At 41.4% G+C, this 25,061-nt stretch overlaps 1 protein-coding gene across 1 annotated transcript in view; it reads right to left on the bottom strand.

Annotated features, from left to right (window-relative positions):
* GPR39 (G protein-coupled receptor 39) overlaps positions 1 to 12,526 on the bottom strand; it is an 81,910-nt gene extending 69,384 nt beyond the window's left edge. Inside the window, exon 1 of the mRNA XM_049799093.1 lies at positions 11,659 to 12,526. Coding sequence (XP_049655050.1) covers positions 11,659 to 12,526 — 868 coding nt within the window. The remainder of the gene's footprint in view (positions 1 to 11,658) is intronic.
* Positions 12,527 to 25,061: the final 12,535 nt, after the last annotated feature.

Genomic DNA, 25,061 nt, shown 5'->3' with positions numbered 1-25,061 from the left:
ATTCATGGCCCCTATAGACCTATTAGTTCTTGTGCCAATGCCATCATTTAGATCAATGCAGAGAACATGGCAATATTTTGTAATATCAGAGCGTTTGCACTGCAGGACAATGTTTCTTAAATTGTCAATATGCTCTTTATAATAGAAAAGAATGCATTTAAATGTTGGCTTAGACCAGAAGACAAATAGAAAGGGGACATCTGAATTTCAAGTCGCTATCAAAAAGCTTTTTAGAATTCAGTAGACGTATATATGATGAGCAGGAATAGGAAAAGGGAAAGGAATCAAGACAATGGAAAGTTTCAGTCTCCAGACATTAACTTTTAACAATGAACTCCCAAGGCTGCCTCTAAGTGCACTAGGTGGGGACAATCTTTTAAGAAAAGGCACAAGAGAAGCACTGAAAGAGAGAAGAGGTATACACTCACAAACCTCCACAGGCACAGAGAGATCAGATCTGCTCTGGCTTTGCTCAGAGACTGCTCCAACTGAGGGGTGATGGCCCTTTGTACCCACCAGACCAGCAAACAGCAGTTCCAGACAAACTCTCTCATTTTTTGCTCTTCTATTGCTGCTTGGTTTTGTTGGTTTTAATAGACCAAATTAGCAAATACATCTGCAAATTCCAATACATGCTTTTGAAAATTTTGGCAGGAGTTGATACCACCATTACTACCGCTTGAATTGAGGTATGTTGGCTTTCAAGACAAAAAGATCACTTAAATACCATCTTTTGAACACCTGTGACACAACCCATCCCATCCATTTTAGACCTGCATTTCTTTCAACCAATCAGAAAGGTCTGTTGAATAAACTTGTGACAGAAAGTTGGAAAGTTTTTAGCAATTTCACTGTCTGAAGGGCAAGGGCAAACCTGACCAGCGTGCTTGCTTTTGACTTCTGTTTGTCCTTCACCATACCACGTTAGTTCTTATCTAACGGTTAAAAACCTGACACGTTAACGTTGTGTCCACAATAAAGACTGTCTGAATATCTGTGTACCTTATTGCTGAGGTACTGCAATCTTTAGTTACCTTAAAAGTTTAGTTTTGAATGTTGGCTCAGTCATAGCAGTTTCAAGAACTTCTATAGATAACCTTAAGCATTACTAAGAGGCTTAGTTGGTGAGGACCTTCATTCTTAATGCCTTTAAGGGACAAACTTAAGTTCAGTTTTATTTTCAAAATCAAGGAGCTCAGAAGTTCTCTTTATTGGAGAGAGAGAATGTGAGGCACAGGAATGAAAAAAATCAACAAATAACACAGTTTATCAAATGAGACACATTTTGGCACACACACACACAGATAAAAAACACACCCAGTAATGAATAAATTTTTTTCTTGAAAAGTTTTATGTTTGTGGGGGGCAGAGGGGTGTGGGAAAAACATAACCAAAATTTGAGGGAGAGCATTTTAATCAATTTTTTTTTGTCTAATCAAACTTTTTGTTCTACCATCTTAAAAAGCTCATGTTCCTGTACCTGGCTGAAGGCAGACTGATTACTTGCCTATTCTGGCATATACAGAAAGTTTCAGATTAAGAGCAGACATACTGGGACAGACCTAGGACTCATCTGCCCATTCATTTCTCTCTATGACAATCCCACATAGACATCTGCAGGAGAAGGAACAAGCATAGAGAGATTTTCCTGTACTATTCACACTGAGGTTTTGGTACTCAGCAATATCAGGACTTTCTAAAGTGGAGATTATATCTTGATCTTGACAGCACTATCCTTCAAGGTTACGTTTAATCTCTTTTGGAGCCCACTTTTACATTTGGCCTCCGCAACAATAAGTTCCACAATTTAAATTTTACACTTTATGGAGAAAGTGCTAGAATAATTGTAGTTATTGCAATTTAAGAGACGGGGTACATATATACTGAACTCCAGGGATTTTTCTAGGAAGGAGCTATCAGGACAGTCTTCTAAAATTTCTTCAAATGAAAATCACCTTCAGCAGCACCCTGCTAGATATACCACTAAAACAGAAGACTGAGTGTGAGGCAGCCCTTCTTTTAGCTATGCAAGACAATTGTCACATTCAACAAAAAGCAAGCTGGCAATATTATATGGAGGAGCAAAGCAAGGTGGATTTGCAGAAATACTATATGAACAAGGACAAAATATTTAGACTACCCTCTGAAAGGGGCTGAGCTCTTTTGCAGGGTTCAGCTAGAGATTGGAGAACAGCTTCTTCAATATCTGTGCAGATGCCACCTAATAAAACGTGAGAAAAGAAAGCCATTGATGCTGAGCGAGGACGAGGATGGATAGCTAAGCAATGTTATCTTCTCTAATGCACCTCTGTGTCTGGGTTTCCTTATATTGATGAGTAAAGTTTAGTTTCCTGGTAATTACTACATAGGTGCACCTGTTTCCAGGTGGATGTCAAATGTTTTTTGAGTGCTCACAGAATGCTCTCTCTGTTTCTCTAGCAAGCATACATTTGCTGTCAGAGAGATCCCCATATCTAATCCCATAAACTGCACTTTCAACTTAAAAACCTTCTTTTAAAGAGTCATAAGAACAAACATAGTAAGTGCTTTTAAGAGAGAATTAAATGCAACAACCAGAGGCCTAAAAACAGCTTCAGGAGAAACAAGGAAAAGTTAACTCATAAAAATACCAGACCTTTTTCTCAGTTTCACCTTTTCTTGTAAGTCACTATTTATATGATTAAGAGGTTCTTGGCAGACTCATTTAATCCATAATATTTTGACCTTGAAATTACCCATGCATCCACAACAGAGATCAGAAGGATAATTGCTTTCTCACTTAAGTAGGGGAACTGCGGGCATCTAGCAGCACAAACGTGCTTATGATGCCCTCAAAAAAGGCTAAGAAAGTGGTAAAGCATATTGTGCCAAATGTAAGTTGAAATCTTAACTGTTTATCTTCACTGGAAAAAAATGTTAAAGTTCCTTCTTACTAGTTTTTCAGCTGTACTACTGTCCTGGTTTCAGCTGGGATAGAGTTAACTGTCTTCCTAGTAGCTGGTACAGTGCTATGTTTTAAGTTCAGTAGGCGAAGAATGTTGATAACACTGATGTTTTCAGTTGTTGCTAAGCAGTGTTTAGACTAAAGTCAAGGATTTTCCAGCTTCTCATGCCCAGCCAGCAAGAAAGCTGGAGGGGCACAAGAAGTTGGCACAGGACACAGCCAGGGCAGCTGACCCCAACTGGCCAAAGGGGTGTTCCATACCATGGGACGTCCCATCTAGTTTAGGAACTGGGAAGTGGGGGAGGGGAATTGCCACTTGGGGACTAGCTGGGTGTCGGTCGGCAGGTGGTGAGCAATTGCCCTGCACATCATTTGTACATTCCAATCCTTTTATTATTACTGTTGTCATTTTATTAGTGTTATCATTATAATTATTAGTTTCTTCTTTTCTGTTCTATTAAACCATTCTTATCTCAACCCACGAGTTTTACTTCTTTTCCTAATTTTCTCCCCCATCCCACTGGGTGGGGGGAGTGAGTGAGCAGCTGTGTGGTGCTTAGTTGCTGGCTGGGGTTAAACCACAGCAACTATCTATCCAAATTGTAGGTTTAGGAACTCCCTTGCAACAATGAAAGGGAAGAAAATAATCTTTAACCTGTTGGTTGGCAGTTGGTTGGTTCTCAGTTTCTAACACAAATGTTGCCTTTAGGAAACAAAGAAGTTATGTAGGATAAAATTGAAAGCTTCACATTAGTAATAAATGCTCAGATATTAACGCTCTCTTCCATTAAAATTCAGAGGCTAACAATCACTGTTTAAAGATAATGGTCTTAACATCAGCTAGGAAAACAAAAGATTTAATTTTGTGAAATGTGGTATAATTGGAATATGAAACAATAGAGGAATAGATAATGCATTTAGTTTTCACAGGTGAAGACTTCAATAAATCATCTGTGAACCTGCCACAAATGAGTCCTATCTACTGAAACCAGGGAGCTGCAAGAACAATCTACATTTGAAATGGTGTCTGGCTCAGAGGAGATAGCAAGAAAACAGAGGGAAATTGCAAAATTAATGCTTAAGACAATAGTCTTTTGACCAAAGAGTGAGGGCAGTAGACCAAATTTGATGGGACAAGGTTACTTAATGTAGGGCTGCTGTACTCTATCTGTGGGCTATCTCCCTCAATTATTTTCATACCTGCAGCAACATCTGTATTTCTCCACTTTGATGGAGATAAATCTTCTTGCTTTCTTATCCACTCTTTGAAGAAAGAGACAGCTTCCAAAGTTTTACTTCTCAGAAGACATGTCCCAGAGAGGGTTTGCCATGATACAGAGTGTGTTTTTCGGAAGCTGAGATGACACAGCCAGACCTCAGCTCCCCAAAGGCAGCAGCCCCCTGCCTTTTTCTTGGCTCACACTGCCACAGCGAGGGATGTTGCCTGCACTTCCCTCCTTCCTTCTCTTAGCATATACCTAGGTGTCCCAGAAGAACCAAGGGCCAAAAGGTTTACTACCTACAGCTTGTAAGAGAGAGCGAGAGATTATTAATACTAAGTTTAAGGCCGACACTGGTAACAGTTTTTAATGAGGCTTAAAGACTTTGGGCAGAGGCAAGTATATGGCAGAAGTACTTAAGAAATCTCAGCTGTCCACTTAGTCTTTGGGCAACACAGATGGTAGAGTATAAAGAAGTGGAAAGATACTTGTGCTGCGTGTGCCACAGCATGAGCTAAGCTGAAGTAGCGCACCAACACCTATAGGTCACTATCAGACCAGGTGAAATACCAGTTTCCTTGTAGGCATCAGGTGAAAGACAGAAGCATGGCTGTGATTTTCACTAAGCACCAGTAAAGCACTCATTGTCCTCATAGGCTTCTCATGCACAGAGTGAAGACAGTAGTCACGTGTCCACAGAGACCATATCTGCCAGGATATCACATATGGAGAATTATATGAATTACACTAGTGGGGAATTTGGTTCTCTGACTACAGTATTTGCAGGGTTAGGTTGTTTTTAAAGCTGCAGACTTTTCATGTTGAAGCAACTTTTAAGTACTCTAATGCAAAGTGTAATCACACATTGATTTTTCCATTAAAACTACAAAAGTCTTAAATACCCTGGGGGTGCTTGCCTCAATTAGTCCCTATTCTTCCATTCTTTTTCTCCCTCTACCATTTTGCCATCCCTCGGCGTAGGAGGAAAAGAAGACTGTCTACTTAAGCCAAAAGCACAATCTTCTATTACATGAGTCCAGTTAAAAGCAGGAGTAGATAAATTGCTTTCTGTACAATAGGGAGGAAAATTATGCTGGTTTCTGCTTATGTCCATTTTTAAATTACAGTGTGGGAAAACTGAACATACAGATACCTGGATTCTGGAAGTTTGCCTTGAGTCTATTTTACTGTGGCTATGTATTTTTTAAAAAAACAACAGAAGTCCCACAGCTCTTCAGAGGAGGTTGGTTGTACACAATTGCCCCAAGAAGCCATGATCCCTGGATGCAGCCTTTCCATTGTCATCTGTTGAGTAGCTGAGCTTCAGTTTTGTGCTACCAGCATGCAAGAGCATTGATCGGTTTTGCTGTTGACATCGGGTTAATACTTTTGCAGAGAAGAGGAAAGCAAATTTTACTGAACACCAGTAGGTACATCCTTTGCTTTCATCTCTTTTCCAGAAAGCAGCACCTAAAAGAAGAATCTTACTAGTGACAGAGAGTGGGTGTCCTATGCAGTTGAATGACCAGACCCCACTCTGTTGGTCTAAGTGTTTCATGTTCCCTGCTCAGCCCGTGCTACCATTTTCAGTGCATTCAGTCTCCTACTTGTCTTGTGTAATTCAAAGCCCTGCTCAGGGAAATATATGGATGGAGACACCATATAAAACATAGAGATGGAAATCATATCCAGCTTACAACGTATTTATCTTCAGGCACCTCTCCAACAAAGTCTCTGAAGAAACGCAGCTGAGTGGAATGATTAAAGAAATGAACCAAGAGGAGTCAATGAAGCTGAGTTTAAAGAACATGGGCTGGAGCTGTGTTCTGGAATCTAATCAATTAGGTTATTCTTTCAATTTTTGTTCTATCCCTAAGCTTTACCTTTTTCAGTAAGGAAAAAAACCAGCCCATTTCCAGCCTATGAAGAAGCATCTAATTTTCCTGTAACAGAAGTCTTACCATTGTCAAGTTACACTGTGCCTGAGTCATCTCTAGATGACAACCATGTATTTTTCACAACTACTTGAAGTAATTTGCCTCCTGAAAACCCATTTGCCAAGTGCCTTATGAAATACATTTCCTTAGTGATCTTTCGAAAGGCTATTTCTACACACAATACCTTTATTCTGAGCAAAACATTAATCTGCCAGCACTAGTATATGGGGGAAAAAATGGTGCTCCATCTTAAGTTCTAAGACGTCTTTTTAGTTTCTGACTCAAAGTTTTATCTAGCTTTAGCTTATGACTAGGTACAGCTGCGCTCATGGTGCTTACAGTGACATTGGCATTGTCATAGAATAGCCTGGCATTGTTTTAACAGCTGCCACCAAAAAGTGGTGGGAGAGAGGCCAGGCAGCCCAGCAGATTGGGCACTAGCACAGGATTCAGCAGATGCATTTGTGACTCTCCATAGCATTTGTGGCCTTGGTCAGGTGAGTGACCTCTTTCTGTCTAGCTTTTCCAACCCTTCACTTTTGCCCATTTTATTTGGATCTAGAGACGGGGACTCTCTTTCCTTCTACGGCACTTACCAGGGTCTCAGTAAAGCCTCTAGCTGCTATTGCTGTATAAAACAAACAAGACCTGAAGCTACCTGTACCATAACACATCACATGAAACCACCACTGCTACTGTCTTCAGGTTGACACTCAGTGTATTTGACATACTTAAGCGTTAGACCAAAGAAAAATTTAAAAAAATGCACCACCAGACTACCTTTCTCAGATGGAGGCACTGTCATAGATTACGATAAGTAATTCCCTTCCCTGCTCATTAAAGAAGCTGTAGGATATTTGCTGTCCAGGAATGCAGGTAAAATTCATCTTACATCAGAAGGTCCCAAAGCAGAAAAGCTGCAGTTCTGCAGTGGTGGGAAAGAGACAGCAGAGAGAATTATCTGCCCCACTTGGCATGGGGGAGCTGAAGGTGCTGGGCTGGTACCAGCAGAGTCTCCAGTTAGGTGGGTCCAGCTGCAGCTCTGTCTCTTGCCAACTGCTGCAGCTACAGCAGTGCTTTAATGCATCCACCTCAACACTTTGATAGCAGCCAGATTACTTCAATACTTCTCTTTTCTGGAAGGAAGAGCTCAGGATGGATGGACACTTCACCATGGTCAGGAGACAGAAAAATGCTACCCAGATGCCAGCTGGCAAATGGCAAAGCACCCATAGTGCCTAGCACCCCATGCAGTGGGATCCCTCTGCTGTGCAAACAGAGAAGTATTGCTCCAAAGGGCAACCTCCAAGTGTATACAAAGAAAAGCAGAGGATGTAGCAACACTAAAGGACTTTTTTATTTCAACGTATTTACTGTGGTAGGCTTGAGGCTGCTTTATACAAAATAATTAAGGCTTTTAGCAGAAGCACGAAACTGAAGCTGCTAAGGGAAATATCACAGAAGCTTTAGAAGCAATACATTTTTCATCTGGGATAGTCAAAACTCACTTCATTGTAGAGTACAAGTTCAGGCCAGTCAGATCTAGTCTGATGGCAAACCATACAGCTGCTTTTGTACAGATGTGGCTTTATATTATTGACCAGACTAAGAAGGATGTAGCCATGGCCAGAGAACAGGCACTGCTGGCATGGAGCCACTGGTGCCAAGGCCCACTCCACCAGCAGCTTGCATGGAGGCTTGTCCCATACCGCACCCCTTTCCCAGTGAGCAGGCCACCTGTTAACATTTCCTGAAGATTTTTAACTTAAATAGTTTCAGCTATGAAATGCCTTCTTTTTGTAACATTTACAGGTACTGCACTAGCTGGATCTCTCTTTTACAGGATCCTTCCATTACATTCTCCTTCTTTGTTTGCTGTAACCCAGTTATATATAATAATACATACAAGCCTCCAAACTCACCCTTTCTTAAGAGCTCACTGCTACAGTGGCAGGGGCCTCAGCTCAGGTGTTGGAGCAGCAAGAGGTCACCAGTGGCACCTCATGACCATTTAGGTAGCCTTCTGATTACTGCCCTGCCCTTTACAGCCACAGGAGAAAGACAAGATCAAGCAGCCACAAAGACTGAATCAATCCCTGTCAGAGTGGGTTGAGCATTAGGAGGTTTTAAATACTGTTAAAAGCTTGCATTTCATCACAGTGCCATCAGCCAAGTATTTTTGTAACAAGCACTACAGCTATCCAGTTTCTGCTGCTGGGCATGGAGAAACTTTTATTAACAAATGCTGCTATGAACGACTCAAAAAATCAAGTTCAGCTATATTTTCCGTGCTATTCATGACAAGCTACACTCAAACAGACCCATGTAGACCTTCACTAGACAAAAGATCTGCTGTCCCAACATTAGTAAAGCTGCTTTAACAACAACAAACATAGGTAACCCACACAGAGTCAACCAGTCTGATCTATATTGCTCATATGGATGGGCTGACTCACTGGAGGCAGTAGAGTTTTTCCACATGACTCAGAAGATGATTAAATAAATCACACACACAGGGATTGCAGGAAGAATGCCCCAGTCTATCCAAAAGCACAAAATGCCTAAGTTCAAGAGCCGAAGCATTAAGCAGAGACTTACATGTGCTATCATGTTTTTCTTGAAGACAACAGCAATAGTGGGAAGGAAGTTGGAAGGAGTAGTGCTGCATAGTATAATTTATAAAAACAGAACTGATTTTCTCCAAAATACTGGGACAAATTTTCATTCCTCCACTGGGGCAAATCTACCAAAATTTGAGCTGAACAGCCCCTAGAAGTATCCCCCTCCCCAACATCAGGCATAGAGTTATTATTGCAGCCTTTGGGCCACTCCCTCCTTTCCACCAGGAGCGTAGCAAGGTAACCAGAAGCAGAAGGAACTGACATCTCTACATCAAGGACTTCAAATCCCCAATCAGACTGTCTGGGCTTTAAGCTGAAAGATTTGAACCTTGCAGCCACCTTCCTTGGACAAAAGCTCTTCCCCATGTAAGCTTAGTCTGCCCAGCACAGTGGTGTTCTCCTCGCTTGGCACCTTCCTCCTCCATCACAGCTGTGGTGTCACCCCATCTGGAGCCCATCCTGCAAGTGTCAATACTACCTGTAGCAAGCAGTCTTTCACTTTCAACATTTGCAATTTATTTCCATGAATTTTCTCAAGTGCCACACAATAACGTGACACTAAAAAAGCATCAGTTCCTTCTTGTGTCTTCTCTACTTAGCTTTTTCTTATCGTCAGGAGATTTATGAATTTAATCTCCGTTTTATAGAACTTACCACTTTTAAGAACTAGAAGAAGAAAATGCTAAATTGCTTTTATTGCTGTTAGATGTTCAAAGACATCATGCTATATACTGTCATTTACATTTCACATTAAAAGTGAAATATGTTGGGAATGCGCAAGTATTTGTTTTAATTTGACCCATCTGTTAAATGAAAAACAAAGAGGACTTCTAAATCACTATATTTAAATTCAGCGATTTGTAAACAATTTATATGTTCATTTCTTCTGGGTTAAAACTGCCCTAGAGCATCACTCTTATGAAATCTCCAAATTAAATTGCTTTGCATTGTTCTCAGGGATGCAGGCCACAGTTTCTTCCTCCTCAGTTTATTAATTTATTTCCCAACCCAAGTAAATTAGCAAGACTTGTATTAAAAGTCTTGCCACTGAAATAATTTTGGGGAATTCATGGAAGTATCTACTGGCTCCAGAAAGCTGAGAACACAGGGAGTGTCAGATGTTGGCAGCAAATTCCCTTAAGATAAAGGACCAGCCAATTGCTTTCATTTAGCTTTTTAACACTTCTGCAAGCAGCACTAGGTCTGCCCTATTCCATGCTAGACCATCACCAACCAAGAACAATAATCAAGAAGGGGAAGAAAAGCCACGGCAATTTACCTTCACCTCTCAACCTAGCTGGAACTTGCTACAGCATTTGGATCTTAGACTGGGTTTTAATGTAACCGTGGATGATAATTTACAAGGAGAGAGAGATCCTTAGACATTTAAGGATCCCACAGTAGCACTTAACTTAAAGAGCAGAGCCTTACCTCTTTTTCTGCTTTGTGCAACATGCTGTATTTAATATTAGCTGCTAAGCCTCTACCCCTGAAATCAGTACTTTCAGTGGAGTAAGGATACCAAGAGCCCTTTTAATCACCCAGATATGGGGCTTCTCATCCCAGACCAACAGACGGATCACATGAGGAGATGATTTCTTCATTAGATGTGCACTCTGAGCATGAGGAAGAGCTCTATATAGCCTGGAGTGTCACATCTCCCATTTGAAGTTTTTGTCACCCTCTCTGCTGGTACAGTATGCAGCTCTACCCTTTCCCCAAACCTTAAAGTCATATGCCTTGTCTGTATAACGGGTTTTCACCATGTTCCCAACTCTAACACAGGTGCAACAGAAAAGGAGCTGGGTGCACCCTGGGCTCCTTACTCTGCAGCTTCACATCCCAGCACAAACCATGGCAAAAGCAGGACTAGATAAGGAAGCAGAGAATGCTTATAAAAAAAGTCATTAAAAAGCTAATCTACTTAAAGCTGTAGAAGTAGACAGACCCACAAGTTTCAGTTCCCCCTCTGCAACATCAAGCAGAGCACCAAAAAGCAACATAGAAATACTAGGTCTACTGTGCATTCATACTATAGATGGTTCACTGTATCCAGTATGATATTAAGCAACCCAGCAAAACAAGAACAAGCAGTAATGCAGCCACAGCATGATTAAGGGTGCCTCTAAGAGCATCAACAAATGTGGAGACTACATGGATCACAGCTCGGAAAGATTCCAAGTTGGTAAAATGACAGCTTGATTAGTTTTTGTCTGACACATGTGGCGAGAGAGATCAGAATCAAACATAATTCCAAGGTTATAGGCCTTCAAATAAAACCAGGAAAAAAATTCAGAGGGCAACAGCAATTTGCAAGACCAAATCAACTCTCCAGCCCAGCTTTCCTTATGCTCAGATGCAACACAGCCACAACTGCTGAGGCTAAGTGCCCTCCAGGAAGTATCCTGAATTAACTGGGACGTGCCTTTGGAGTGGGACAAGCTTCAGATCTTGTAAGACAGTCTTCCCTCCCATCAAGAGCCTTACTAAATATGCACATATTTATAATTTAATGGGAAAACATACAAGTGGAGCTACTTTATATCCAGGTAACTGTTGCCTATTGCTACCCCAAAGGTCAAGCAGCAACACCCTGTTACCCATATTGCTGCATGTTGGCATGCAGTATAATCAAACAACATAAATAGCAGACAGTAAATGTATTTTTCCTTCTTCTTCCCTCCCACCTGTTCTAATGACAAAAAGAGCGAGTCAAAAACACGCAGGGAAATCAGGTTTCTTAAAATATGTCATCGCAACCAAAAGTATCCCTCTTCCTTATTTTGCACCAGTTTCAAACCATACATCCCCCATTTGGTGGAATTTGGTGAGATAAAATGGAGGCTTCTGGGTTTCCTTCCCATGTGGAAAGGGCGCAGGGGATCAGAGGCAGAGTGGGGCAGGGGCAGGGAGGCAGAGAAGGACAGGGCTCTTACCCAGGAATAAAATGATCTGTCTCCTGGAGCTCTTGCCCTCCAAGCTCTCACTTTTTCTTAGGTACTGCTCCTGGTGTCTTAGTCCACCCTTCACTGCCACAGTTCCTTCCTTGTGGATCATCAGGGTTTTCATCATGCTGCGGCACATGAAGGTGACAGATCCCAGCACTATGATATACACAGCAAAGGCGCTGAAGATGCTGGCCTGAAAGACAGACCACTTGGAGGAGAGGCTGGTACAGATGGTCATATTGTGCTTCAGCTCAGGGAGGTAGTTCCTGGGCGTAGGCTTGACGCAGGCAGTCATACCTTGGTATCCCTCGATGGTTTCCAGGGGATATTCTGTGCCCATGGCAAAGAGCAGGGGCAGAGCCACTATGACAGATGTCCCCCAGACAAAGGCGATGAGCAGCTTCACCGTGCGGGGTCCAGAGACAGCCTTGAACTTGAAGGGGTGGCAGATGGCCACGTACCTCTCAAAGCTGAGGGTGGCAACATGCAGCACAGTGGCATAACTGCAGGCTTCAAAGAGGAAGTAGTAGAGCTTGCAAGCAATGTTGCCGCTGGGGGTTGAAAAGGGGCTCCAGATGGCACTGAAGAACTCCGTAGGCATGCCCAGCAGGATGACCAGCAGGTCAGAGCAGGCCAGGCTCACCATGTGGTCTGTGACCTCCTTCTGCAGGTAGCCTTTCTTTTGCAGGATCCTGGTGGCCTTGATGGTGATGCTGTTGCCCAAGATGCCCGCAACAAAGATGCAGACATACACTGAGGCCAAAGTGATCTTGATCCACAGAGACACCTCAAACTCAGGGATGTGGCTGTGGTCAATGAGATGGTAACAGTCTGAAGGAGGTGTCTGTCCTGCCATGAGCAGCACCTGGGGGGAGGAGGAGGAGGGAGGAAAAGCCTTCCTGCCCTCTCTGACATTCAAATTCACAGCAAATGGATCCTTTCTCGCTTTGCCCCTCTCAGAGACGCACAGGTCAGAGCAGCTGGGTACAACAAACGCGTCTCAACTAGCCACACCTGTGGGTTTTGTTAGCAACAGCCACTGAGTCAATAAGCTGAGTGGTAAAGTGTTTCAGCTCTTACCTATCTTTATGGCAAACACTTCTTGCTCCTTTTGGATTTTCCTCCTCCTTTCTCTACTGAGTGAAGCTGCTGTTCTCCAGCCCTTTGTGGTGTGAACTGCTGTCCTTTCAACACTTGCCTCTTCCTCTGCAAGCAAGGGCAGCTTTTGGTCCCAGCCCCAGCAGGAGGAAGTCAGAGTTTCTGTGTGGTTATACTTGCTCTGTTAACCATTAATCTAAATCTTGGCTATCCCTCATCATTGGCAGCAAAGCAGGTTTAGGAAAAAAAAAAAAAAAAAAAAAAAAGCAAGTCACCCATGACTGAAATTCACTTCCTGTAATAGGAGCTCCTTCTCAGGTACAAAAAGAGGTGTTTCTCCTAAAGCTGCTAGGTTGGTGGGGTTAGGCTGAATGTGTGAAGAGGTACTGAAGAGAAAGTATCTGCTCAGGAGTTTAACATTAACTGGGCTTCAGACCTTACTTCTATATGCGCTAATGACAACATGCTTCACTGCTTTACATTTCCTTTAATGAAGAACTCGGCATCTGCCGCAGCAGTGTTTGTTACGCAGCTTGTGTAGCCACAGACTGATTTACATCAAGAGGAGGTTCTGGTTTTTAGTTGCTGCTGATGAACTGGTATCTTCTTAAAATAACTGTTTTGACTCTAAAGACTCTTCTCAGAAGTTATAAAATGAGCTGAACTCTAGATATAGACACATCGATAGTTTCCCTTTAAATTTCCATCTTCTCATGTTAGATAACAAAAATAATGAAGTTAGTAATCGCGATCATGCTCATGCTTTCAAATAATCCGGAATAGCAAGGGATGAAAATGTACTTCCCTCTCCTGTGCCTCACCCCGGAGGGAATGAATTTAATGTACTCTTTAGTTTTAGTTTCAAACCATAGCACTGAAGGCTCCCAAGGTAACCCCTGGAACCATTTAATTAGAGGGTGTGTATATGGATTAGGAAACCTTTAAATTACAATGCAAAATGGCAGAACAGCTTTTGCAGCTATAATCAAGAGAGGCCCAGTACAGTGATCTGCTCCAATACCAAATCTAAGAACAGTGGGTTCACAAAGTGATTTTTATTAACTAGACAAGTTCATGTGACACTTTCAGCTCATGATAAAAGAGAAACATTAGAAAGCTGTTATTAAGCAGTCTCCTCACATTCAGTGGTTATCACTGTACCTCAGCAGCCCAAGTATATAATGAACAAAAGATGCCCAAAACAGGATAATCAGCACCTGTTTCTATGCATTATTTATGCATTCCTGTTTCAGAAAAATCACCTCAAACCTTGCACAACTTCAAGCCCTGTAGTCCCAGTCATCTTTCCTTATGTTTGATAATTCACATTTGTTCTGCTCAGACAAGCTTTCTATTATTACCCAATTTCTTTCACTTAATTTTACTTTATAAAAGTGTGAACAAAGATTACATATGCATGACTGAATTGTGGAAATGAAGCTAATTAAAATTTGCTGCTTACCATCAAAAGGGAAAAAGGGAGAGAGCGAGCAAAAGAGACAGAAGGCCCAATAGGATTAGATCTCCACCTTTTTTCCACACCAATTATAAAATGCAGAACACAATTTTGCAGTTTTCAATATTATCTTTAGAACATACACAAAGTTTATTAACTTTCTAATAAAGAACTGGTGCCAAAAAGGGGATAGGAAGGAAAGAGACAATTGTGGATACTCATAGACTGAGACCATTAAAAAAATAATCTTACATAGGTTAGTGGACTAGATAAACCAGCAGTTAAGTATTGCAGAGATAGGTATAAATTCCCTATCATGGATGATTATAAAAAAAGTATATCTTCCTGGAGGGAGACATTTTTCCCCAACTAAATGTGCTTAATGCCTCTTTGTGGCATGGAGGTTGAGAGCTCTTTACCCTGGTGGGTACGATACCAGTTTATAAATTTATGATTTGTGTAATGGTCTAATTTTAGGGATTTTGTTAAGTTTTCTTCAATATCTTGTAGCAGTGAGTACCACAAGTTAATTTCTGTGTTGTTGCCTTTCCCTTAGCAGTTTTGAAAGTGAACGTGGCCTGTGTAGCTGTACCTGGGCGAACGCTCCAGGGAGTCCCTCCTGACCCAGTTTGTTGCGATTGCACAGCACCAAAGAGGATTCAAGAGCATTAAGGATGGAGATCACCATATTTCTTTCTAAAATCAGCACACATGGATGCTGCACACTGCAGCCAATCACTTGTCAGCCCTGTGGTAAGAAAATAGAGCATCCTGAAGATGCAGATTACATGGCACAGGGTGGCAGCTGGCTCTTTGCGCCACTCACTCGGACACAGTCATGTTTACCTGAATGCTTGCAGCAAGGCAGTTTTAGGTGGGAGATGACACTGAGATGGAGCATGGATTGTTGTCACTAGTATATAAGGTGATTTTTCACTTTCAGAGATAATAAAACTACTGTGATCATCTGCCCCAGTTTGTTATCCAACAGAGTCTATAAGACTTCCTGAAGGGCTGTTTGCTTTCTTGCCCAGTCCTTGGATAAAACCCAGGTGAAAGGCCTTTTGGGGCAGAAGAAAGCAGAGCTTTATCATCCATCCTTTAGGCCACTGTGCAAAGCTCACCTTCTGCACCTTGTGTAGTGCACCATCTAGCACCCTGTCATGCCTGTGGACTACTGGCTGAGCTGAAAGGCAGGAAGGGCTGCAAGGCACTCAGTCCTTGGCCAAGTGCCTTCTCATTAAAAGCTAAGTCCCCCAAACTCCTGATGAGGTTGGGCCCCCAAAAGTGGCAGTTAGCACAAGTTGTAGCTAGAATGAGTCTCCAAAGAATGAACTCATTTGACAGATACTGTTGCATTTTAGGTAAATGGGTTGTAGATTAACCTTTTCCAGTGCGCAGGGGTATCATATTGCTACCGCCTTACAAATGCACTTTCTTCCCCAGCTGCGTAGTGCCAGCACATGGATTGGCTTGGGGTGCCCAATCTGCAGAAGCACCCCATGGTTATTTCTCAATTACCATATAGCATGGGAGCCAGGGTGCTCTGATTGGCAGACAGGCATTGCCACACTTGTGTTATCTCTGCAGAATTATTTCTTGATAGCTGTGTTGTGAATATGCAAATCCACCCTAATTGGCTACGCTAATCACACTGCTCTGACTGGTTCTGTTCTCAAACTGTTCAAGCTACTTGACAGGAACAAAGAAAATACCTTGGTTTCTTGCTTCCTTTAGCTGAAAAACTCTAAAACTTAAATGAAAAAGGAGAGCTATCTCAAAAGCAAAGAAAATGAGGCTGTGAAAAGGATTAACTTTTTTCAGATAAAAACACATTGACTTTTTTTTCTTGACAGTCTTTACCGTTCTCCATCGCAACAAACCTCTTGTCCCTAGAATAGCTGTGATACCTTTGTCTTGCCAGTATTTGTTTAGAGAAAGTGAATCCTGGGCTTGTTCAATTCTCTTTGAAACACAAGGTAAACAAAATGAGATTGCTGTTCTGCAGAAGGCAGCTACTCTGATCTGCACAGGCAGAGGGGAAAGTGCTGTGGGAATAAAAGGAAGAAACAACACAGACAAAAGTGATGCATCCAAATGATTTTAAATGGTTTAAGAAATCAATTTGCGTGAGACAGCTCATGTTGGCTTTTAAAATTATTTTTCATTAAAAACATAAATAATTAAAGACTGCATTCAGATAACTTAAGGTTTCTTTCTGTTTTCTGAAATCTAACAAGCCTCTTCTTTACTGTTAAGATCCCTTTGTATCCTTCTGGTGAGTTATTCCTGAATTATATTTTTCTTCTTTGGAAGATTATGATGATGGTTAATAATATAAATAAGTACAAGTAATTTGTGAAATTCATGTCTTCTTAATTTCCCTAAGAGTTTGGTTTTGGGCAACAAAGTCTAACAACCGCCGTGCTGTTAACTGCTTGGCTCATTTTCTTCTGGTAACATGAGAGACTGGGTTATGCAATCTGGGCCATGGATGTGCTGTGTAACCTGAATATCCACACTGAATTCTAAACTAATTAGATTACCTCTAGCAAGGTGACATATGGAAGGCTGCCATCTTTTATTTAATGATGTGCAGTGTTACCTGCTGTAATGCCATCCTCTTGGAATATCATATTGTGAATGCTTATCTGGAGGATAGAGAAAGGGGTTTCAAATGTGCTTCCAGGATACATAGTAAAAAGCGATCTCTGCTCCAAATCATTCCATCTAAATAAATAGATCAAAGCACTTCACTACTTCCAGTGTATTTTACAAATTGGCAAGCAACATGAGAAGAAACTGGGGACAGTGAGACTAAATGGTTTATCCAAGATACAGAAAATCTGTGCAACACCTGAGTTTCCTCACTGATATGCTGGATTTCAGCTAACTTCCTCCCACAACCTGCAGCATAGAGACAACAGAGCAAGAAATGCATTTACACAGCTCCTCACTAGTTGCTCTGGTGGTTTCAACTGAGTAACTAAAACACATTTACAGCACCAAAACACATAATTATTGTACTTAGTCATATCTGGAATTGTTGAACAATACACCACCTGCTTTTGGATCACCTTGGTAAATTAAAGACATTAAAGCTGTTCAAAGCCTTCACTCAATTGCAGCATTGTCTGAAGTAAAGCAAATGCACTAGGAGGTCTGTGGATTGCTGTGATTAGATGGGAGTGCACTTTGCCTGGCAAGAAAGTGAAAGGGTTAATTTTCCACTCTTGGAATGAAGAAAGAGATGCACTTTTCTCTGTCCCTTGACACTGCAGTAGCTGTTAGGAGGTCAAAAAAAGGCTGGCAGCTGTGGCCCCAAATGGAGAGAAGCTGATTAGACAGGCTGGGAAAAGCAAGTAAAGCGAGTCTCCTCCTGAAATGAGATGGTCCTTTTTGCATCCTTTTGGAATGAGGCACCAAAGGAAAGGAGTTTGTTTATATCCCAGACCTGACAAAGGAGCTGTAACTTAAAAACAAAATGAACACGTATGCTAAGCCCAGGTCTCAGTAACCATGAATCGACCGTATTGAACACATTTCCTGAAATATCTGTTCAGACTCCCCTTTGAAGCAGAGTGGCACTAAAGCACAACATCTGGTTCAAGAAGTCAACACTGTGAGCCTTGGGGCACCATCCCCAGCACACTGAATCAAATCTCATTTTTATCGGTGTAGCTTCTAAACTGCCTTGTCCAAATAGATGTTAACGGCTTCAAAACACAATTCAGAGCTCCTGTTGAAGAGCATACTTAGTTCCTTATGCCCTATTTTTAAGCTGGCTAGTAAAACTCTTCTATGCAGTGTACTTTTCCAACCCATCTTTTAACAGAGGTTCATACTTTTGGATGTTATGCTATTGCCCTAGAAAAACCTCCAGATTTCTTTCTCTGAATGTAGCTAGTTGCTTGAAGTTGCAAGATAGAAGGAACTTCTGTAAAAATGCATCTTCTCACAACCTGAATTCCATAATTTTTGTTACAAATCTGCAAGGTCAATAATCTATGGAAATAGCTGTCATATGTGTGTACCAAAACACTGCAGTTCAGGGTACCCTTTTTTTTTTTGCTAACAAACCAACTGAGAATGTTCTAAAATATGTTGATCTCCTGAAAAATCTCTTTATAGCAATATTCAGCTTTACTATTGCAAGGAGAAGCAAAATAGTATCTCCTTGCTTCCTTCTTGTGCTTGACATTTCATCACCATCAGGACTTGCACTCATGTGCCCAGCTGAGCTATTAAAGAATCATTTTGCCTCTCTTCAAAACTCAGCTGATGGGGTTTAGCCTGAAGCAAACTAATGACAGCTTTTTGACCTGCTTCTAAGGAGTCCTAGCAGCACATCACCACAGCAAGGGCACTTCTGTCACCCTGTTCTTTCTCATTTACAATACATACATGATGCCAAGGCTCAAAATACCCAGCTTCTCACTTTAAGGAACTTGTACTTTACCATTATATAGTTCCTGCCCTTGCAGGAACCTCAACAAATTCAATTTTAAATAGCTTCTAAAAAAAAGGCAGAGTGTTTCACCTGTTGCTGCAGTAGTACAGCTAGCTCTGGGTAGAGCAGGACAATTAACATTACATAGTAATTTGTGGGTATAGGGGATGCCACGTCAGGGTTTCTAAGTAAAACATGTAATATCTGTCAGAGCTGAAATTTGGCCAGAATGCAGGGCTTCAGTTCTTGTTCTCAGGGAAAACACTAGGTGAATTTCAGGAGTTTTGGCTCCAGGATATGCCATCACCGCAGGCTCTGCGAAGCACTGAACCTTCAGTTGCTGTCCAGCTGAACCACCAGACTCCAATTACTGACCCAAGTTGCTCTCATTCCTGCTGTCCTCTTGCTGGTGCATATCACCAGGGCCTCTTGGGGCAGGTGTTCCGTGCAGCTGCATGCTGGACTGTTCCTCCACCCCGGCACACAGTAGCTGGGGAAATCTGAGAAAGCTTTGGAGGACAATCTGTCCTTAAATGATTTAGGCTGCAGCCTCACTCCAGGTCGGCAGCCTGCCATCTTGAGCTAGCAGCAGCACACTGGGTGTGATGCGAAGTCCCACACACACCAGTCACAGCAAAAGCATTGCCATGCAGGTGACTGGGAAAGCAAGCCTGAAGAGTCTTGACTCACAGACTGAGGACGGGGGAGATGGTGTGGAGATCCAGAGCAGCCCTGGAAGGAAACCCTGGCTGGGGAGTGACAAGCAGTAAAGGCTCAGCAAGGCCCACTGCCTCATGCCAGGGCCCTGTGGGCACAGGGAAACTGCTCCCCACTGGTCCCCAGCAGCTCTCCTGCCCTCCACTTATACTGGGCAATGAATTAACTCTGTGGCAGTGACATACTTCCCCGTCAGTTCGGTATCAACTCATAGGAGGCTTGCATTTTTTCTTCACTGCATTTTAGCTGTCATTGAAATGCAGACACAAATATTAACAGTGTAATGGGACTATTTGACAATTTAGTACTATATTGGTAAATGTAAGTCAAGCAAAGAAAATATTTTTTTAAAAAAAGTGAAAGTGAGCTGATCTAAATTTAGAACACACATTTTACCTAGGAGTTAATGTTTGTGTTGCTTGCAATGCTTATTTCCGACGTCCCTGGACAGCGTGTGTATGGGGTTCCTCATTTGCTTTGGGCATGCAGTTAGGCTTACTTTATCTGTGTAACTTCCTTTCCTTCTGAAATTCTTCTACTAAATGTTGACATAAGAAGTGGCTGGTCACTGTCCTACAGATCCAAATCCTGAAACTGAACATGGAAATAAACAGGAAATTGGATCTCGAACTGTTTTTTCAATGGTGTTTTCACCTGCGGTTATGTGGTACCATATTCTGTCCAAGTGGTTGTTAAAGTACAAACAGGACTACTTATCAGTACATATATATGATCAATAAATTGTTATGACCTCCCGTACCAGGTAAGTAGAGCTCTTCTGTTTCCAAAAATACAGAAACTCCTTTGTCCGGAGCAAACCAACTGCTATTATGTAATTTTTGAAGCATGAATTGTATAAAGTTCATGTGAAAATACTTTAGTTATCACTTTTTTCTCTTTGCTCTCTGAATCTCTAATTCTCTCCCCTTCATTCCCTCCCCTCTTGACAATAGTTTCTATCTTTCTTCCATGGCATACTATTCCTACTAAGAAAATATGTGCTTTAAACAGTTGTAAATGCCAACCTGCTGCCACAAGTCCTGCTCTGACATCTGACACTGGCACCCCAGGATCACCTGATGTCAGGGAGGATCTTCCTCAGTGGAACCAAGACCTGATTGATGCCATCCTAAAGAAGACGTGTAAAATATGCCTGCAGCCCCAGAAGTACCTTTTTGTCTCTGTTGACAAAAAGGGCTCCTAGCACAAATAACAGCTGTAATATCTACAGTGTAGAGACAGCATGTAAAGGCAAGTGAGACAAATCCAATCTTTGTATATATATCAGCTGATATATCCCACATGTTTTGTGAATGTTATTTTGATTGCCCAACTGGTGGGTGACTTTTCTTTGTTATTGTAGCTTCCAGTCTTAACTTCTCTTTAAGAGCTATCAGGAAGAATCATTACACACAGAAAAGAGTTAGCAATACAGACTGCTCAAGAGTCATTAGTTTTACAGGACATCCATTCAAATAGATAAAAGTCTTGGCTCTAGGCCAAAGGAAATAATTCTTCCAGGATGGACTTTGCCTGGTTTTCTCCTAAATAAACATTTGATAAGGAATAGAAGTTATCTGGAGACACTATTCTAGAAAGATAGTTTCTCCAGATATTATCTCCAGATACTACCTGGAAAGAAGGAACTAGAATTTGTAAAAATACAAAATTTTAACTCAGACTTGTGTACTACCTACAGGAAGAAAAGACTGTCTAGGAAGAAAGAAACCTGGAACTGCAAAACATCAATCAAGATCCTAAAAGGATGCTAAGTCAGGAAGGTGTCCTAGGAAATATTTTGTGTGTAGGAGGTTGCAAGTTTTAGAGTCAGTCTTGGGTTTTGTCTACATGTAAGTGTAAAAACGCATCTCCAAAATCTGTGTGAGACTTTTACAGAAGTCCCCAAACAAATGACTGACTCAGGGATTCTGCAGCTGCAGCGCAGCTCTGGAGGCTGTGGAGGACTTAGAAGAAACTGCACTCCAATTTTCAGCATCCATCTCCAAAATAAATGCTTGGTAGAAGATCTGTGCCCAAGACTATGCTTAGAGAGACAGAGCCAAAGACTACTTTTTCACACAGAAAACCTGAAGTGGGTAGGATAGTGCAGTTTCATGAACGTCCTCCTCTCCTAGGTGAGGTGTATGTACACACAGCTTGGTAAACGAAAGGAAATAAGGAGTGAGCAAATCAAGAGACAGGCTTGAGGCTTGGTGGGTGCCAGAGAATAATGGTTATCTTCCATTTAGACCAGGCTCAACAGACTTGCAGTAAGAGACTCCTACATGCTGAGGTTTCTCTCCTATTTTGGTCCTGAAATGGCAAAGTCTCATGTTACCAACACTGAGGTCAAGCCTGACTGCAGGGGTTGTAGGAAGCCCCAGACTGGAGGTTGTTGCTCTGGAAGTTATGTAGTGCTGCAATAGAAATAAACATCAGTATTAAATGTAAGTACCTTATGTCTTTAACACTACTATGTGATTAATCCAGTGAGACGGAGCTGAGGAAGCACTAAACATGGTCAAAACAGCCATTTCCTTTTGTTAAGTGAAAATACAAGCTCTTTTATTTGCTCACTTTGCTGTTATTGACCGAGATAATTTGCCTCCCACACTGAAACATTTTGGAATATAGTATCACACCTGTACCTTTTCTGTGACTGTGCTGTGTAAGGCATCATTGTTTCATTTCCACTTTGATTGCAGCACCGCTCATGGAGACTGCTTTTTCCACAGCGTTGCATCTCTTACTTCTAAGTTGTGAGAAATGACAGATCCAGCTTCTCAAACTGAGGGGAGGCACGTCCTTCCCAGGCGACTTGGGATGTGTCTGAGAAATTCTCCTCTCTACAATGCCTACCAGAAATGTAGGAAGCGACTCCCATGCACAGGGGGATCTCTGTCTCTCCCTGAGCAGATGGCCATATAAAGCTCTCCCCCCTTTCTCCTGGGATGTGGTATGGGGTGGACAGAGGGGTCAGCTCTGTTTTTAAATGCTGAGAGGAAGCGGGGGAAAAAAGCCCTGCCTCTGCAGTGACATACTGACATGGCTGTATTATTTTTCACAGTGGATCTGGCTTGGTTAGTGCAAACTTGAGGGTTTCTGTTAAGAGCACTCCTTTCTAATATGGCCATAAGCTGACCAAGAGCGACAACTTCATTTGACACCAGTTCGCACAGCTGAAGGCACTACTGTCTTTGCAAGGCCTTCTGTCTGAGGAAGACTGCACCTGTTCCACAGCAAAGAGGCGGCCGTTGCACAAGATGGCAATGTTTATCTCAGTAGAGAGGTTATCAAAAATCCAGATAGATAATTACCAAATAATCTAACCTTCCAAATTCTTTTCAAGTATTTAACCTTTGGGAAAGAAGTTATGGATTTCAACAGATACGGGAGCTCTAGCAAGCCATTGCTCTTTTTTTCAGTCATAAGAATTTTGAGACCATTTATGTCTCTACTATGTTACAAATTGTTTAATAATTATTTTTGACAGGTTAAACTGCTAGTGAGTATAAAAGAAAATAATCCCAAGATAGTGAGCTGAACAGTTCAGTGATTCTCTGACACATTACAGTACTAGAAAGCCTTATGGAACACAAAAGAGGGGAATCCCATAGACCAAGCATAGATATAACACAGGTTAAAAATGAAAATTACTCCTTAACCCTACAGCACCGATTGAAAACCAAAAGTCTTTAGCAGAATTTTAAATCTGCAACATTAAAAAATAACTGCATTAGAATGCCATGATTTGTATTACTAGTCTATGGAAACACTGTAATTCCTTTTGTCTCCTCTGAGATCCTTCCCATAAGGATTTCTCTAAATTATACCTCCTGTCCTTCAGTGTTGTGGATTAATAATGCTTCACTAATGAGGATTAAATAGCTCAAGAATTCTGTGATGTGTGCAAACAGCAAGACTGTAAGGCAGGATTTGTATTCAGAACCAAGAACTTTGTTCAATTTTCAAAAACCTGGAATTATGCTGCAGTACTTCTCTAGGCAAAATTTAACTGTCTTCAATGAAAGCTGTGCTTTTTCATTCATAGGTTCATTACATTTAAGATCAGAAGTGAAGGGGTTAGTTGGATCCCATGACAATTACCCAGTCCCCCTGCAGTGAGTAAATTAGCTTCTGTTTGGCTAAAACATCTATACCCTTCTTAACCTGAAGACCTCAAGAGATGAAGACACCAACATTTCTTTTTGCAGTTCCTTAAAAATGTGAGTACAGTTTCTCATGTGAACTTGTTTGATTTTTGCCTCCAGACACTAGTTCTTGTTGTGACTCTAATTTAAGTTAAACAGCTCTTGAAAAAGTATTTATAGTCTATTCCAGTCACCTGTGTCTTGTCACCTAAGCGTGGTCTTTCTGATTATTTCTTCCATTTATATCAAGGTACTACCTCTGGCCCTCTAGTCATAATTGTTTGTTTTCTACATGGTATCCAGCTTTTTACATCTTTTAAGTCAGGGTTTCACATCAAAAAACATTATTGCATTCAGTCTCACCAGGATGGTATACCTGGGAGAAACCTTCTTAGTCCTATCAGCTGTTCCTCAGCTTGCACTTCTTTCTTCCTCCTCCTTTCTGCTACAGTATCACATTGGCAAGTTGCACTGAATTTCACTTGATCTCCTAAAACATCTTTAAAGTTGCCGTTTTCCAGGAAATTCTCGCTTCTGCAGATGTTCTTTATAGCTTGTCTTTTTGCATTGGTTGCATTTTGTGCATGGGCTCAGATTATCAAATAACCTATACAGCAAACTGGGATACCCTACCCTCCTCCTGCAATACTGCCCCAGGCATTATTTCACATATTTGCAGCTGGATCATTGATGAAAATGTCCAGTAGTTTCAGATGTTTGAAATACATCCAAGTTTTTCTGTTTCCAAGAGGAGATAACTGGCTCCAGCCCTTGATTAGCCCTAGCTGCTTGGTCTATCTGCCACACTGCGTTTAAGGTTCCCCGAACCAAGCTCCCTAGAGCTCTTTAAGAGTTCTGTCATAATTGCCAATGATATCTCATTTTTGAGATCTCTCCATTAGCTCTTTTCTAATGCATGTTTCACTGACGCTATAGAATGCAAAATTTTTCACCAAAATTTAAGGAAAATAATATCAAAATCTACACAACCACCATTATCAACACATTTATAATCTCAATCAAAATCAGGTTTGCTGCATAAGCTATATTTTTCAGAAAAACTGTGCTGGTTAGCATTTATTGTATTTCTATGCTCTTAATCTCTATCATTTAAATCCCTTATTAACTTTTCCATTATTTTGCCCAGGACTGATATAAGGCTAAGAATATATTTTCTTACTCATGTCAGGTTTTTTAAGCCTTTGGAATATGTTATTACATTAGCTATTTTACCCCACATTTCATGATTTTAAAAAAAGCATTACAAGGCCAGAGATGCCCTTTTAAAAATACTCTTTTCAGTTTTGCAGAGTGCAAGGCATCCAAGTCTGCTGGTTTAAACTTGTTTTAGCCATCCTTCTGTGATATCAACCAAGAAACTTCATTGAACATTTCTGAATCACTACAAGCAATTTTTCTCTCTCGACCTGAAAACAGCCTAACACTTGAGTAGGGTCTGAAGGATTTGGCTGTTATTTGACTGGAATATTCCATTGCATCACATGGCTGTATTTCATTT

This window comes from Accipiter gentilis, chromosome 1, assembly GCF_929443795.1.
Source record: "Accipiter gentilis chromosome 1, bAccGen1.1, whole genome shotgun sequence".
NCBI lineage: Eukaryota > Metazoa > Chordata > Aves > Accipitriformes > Accipitridae > Astur > Astur gentilis.
Note: the sequence above shows the minus strand (reverse complement) of the source record. Positions and strands in the feature narration are given on the sequence as shown.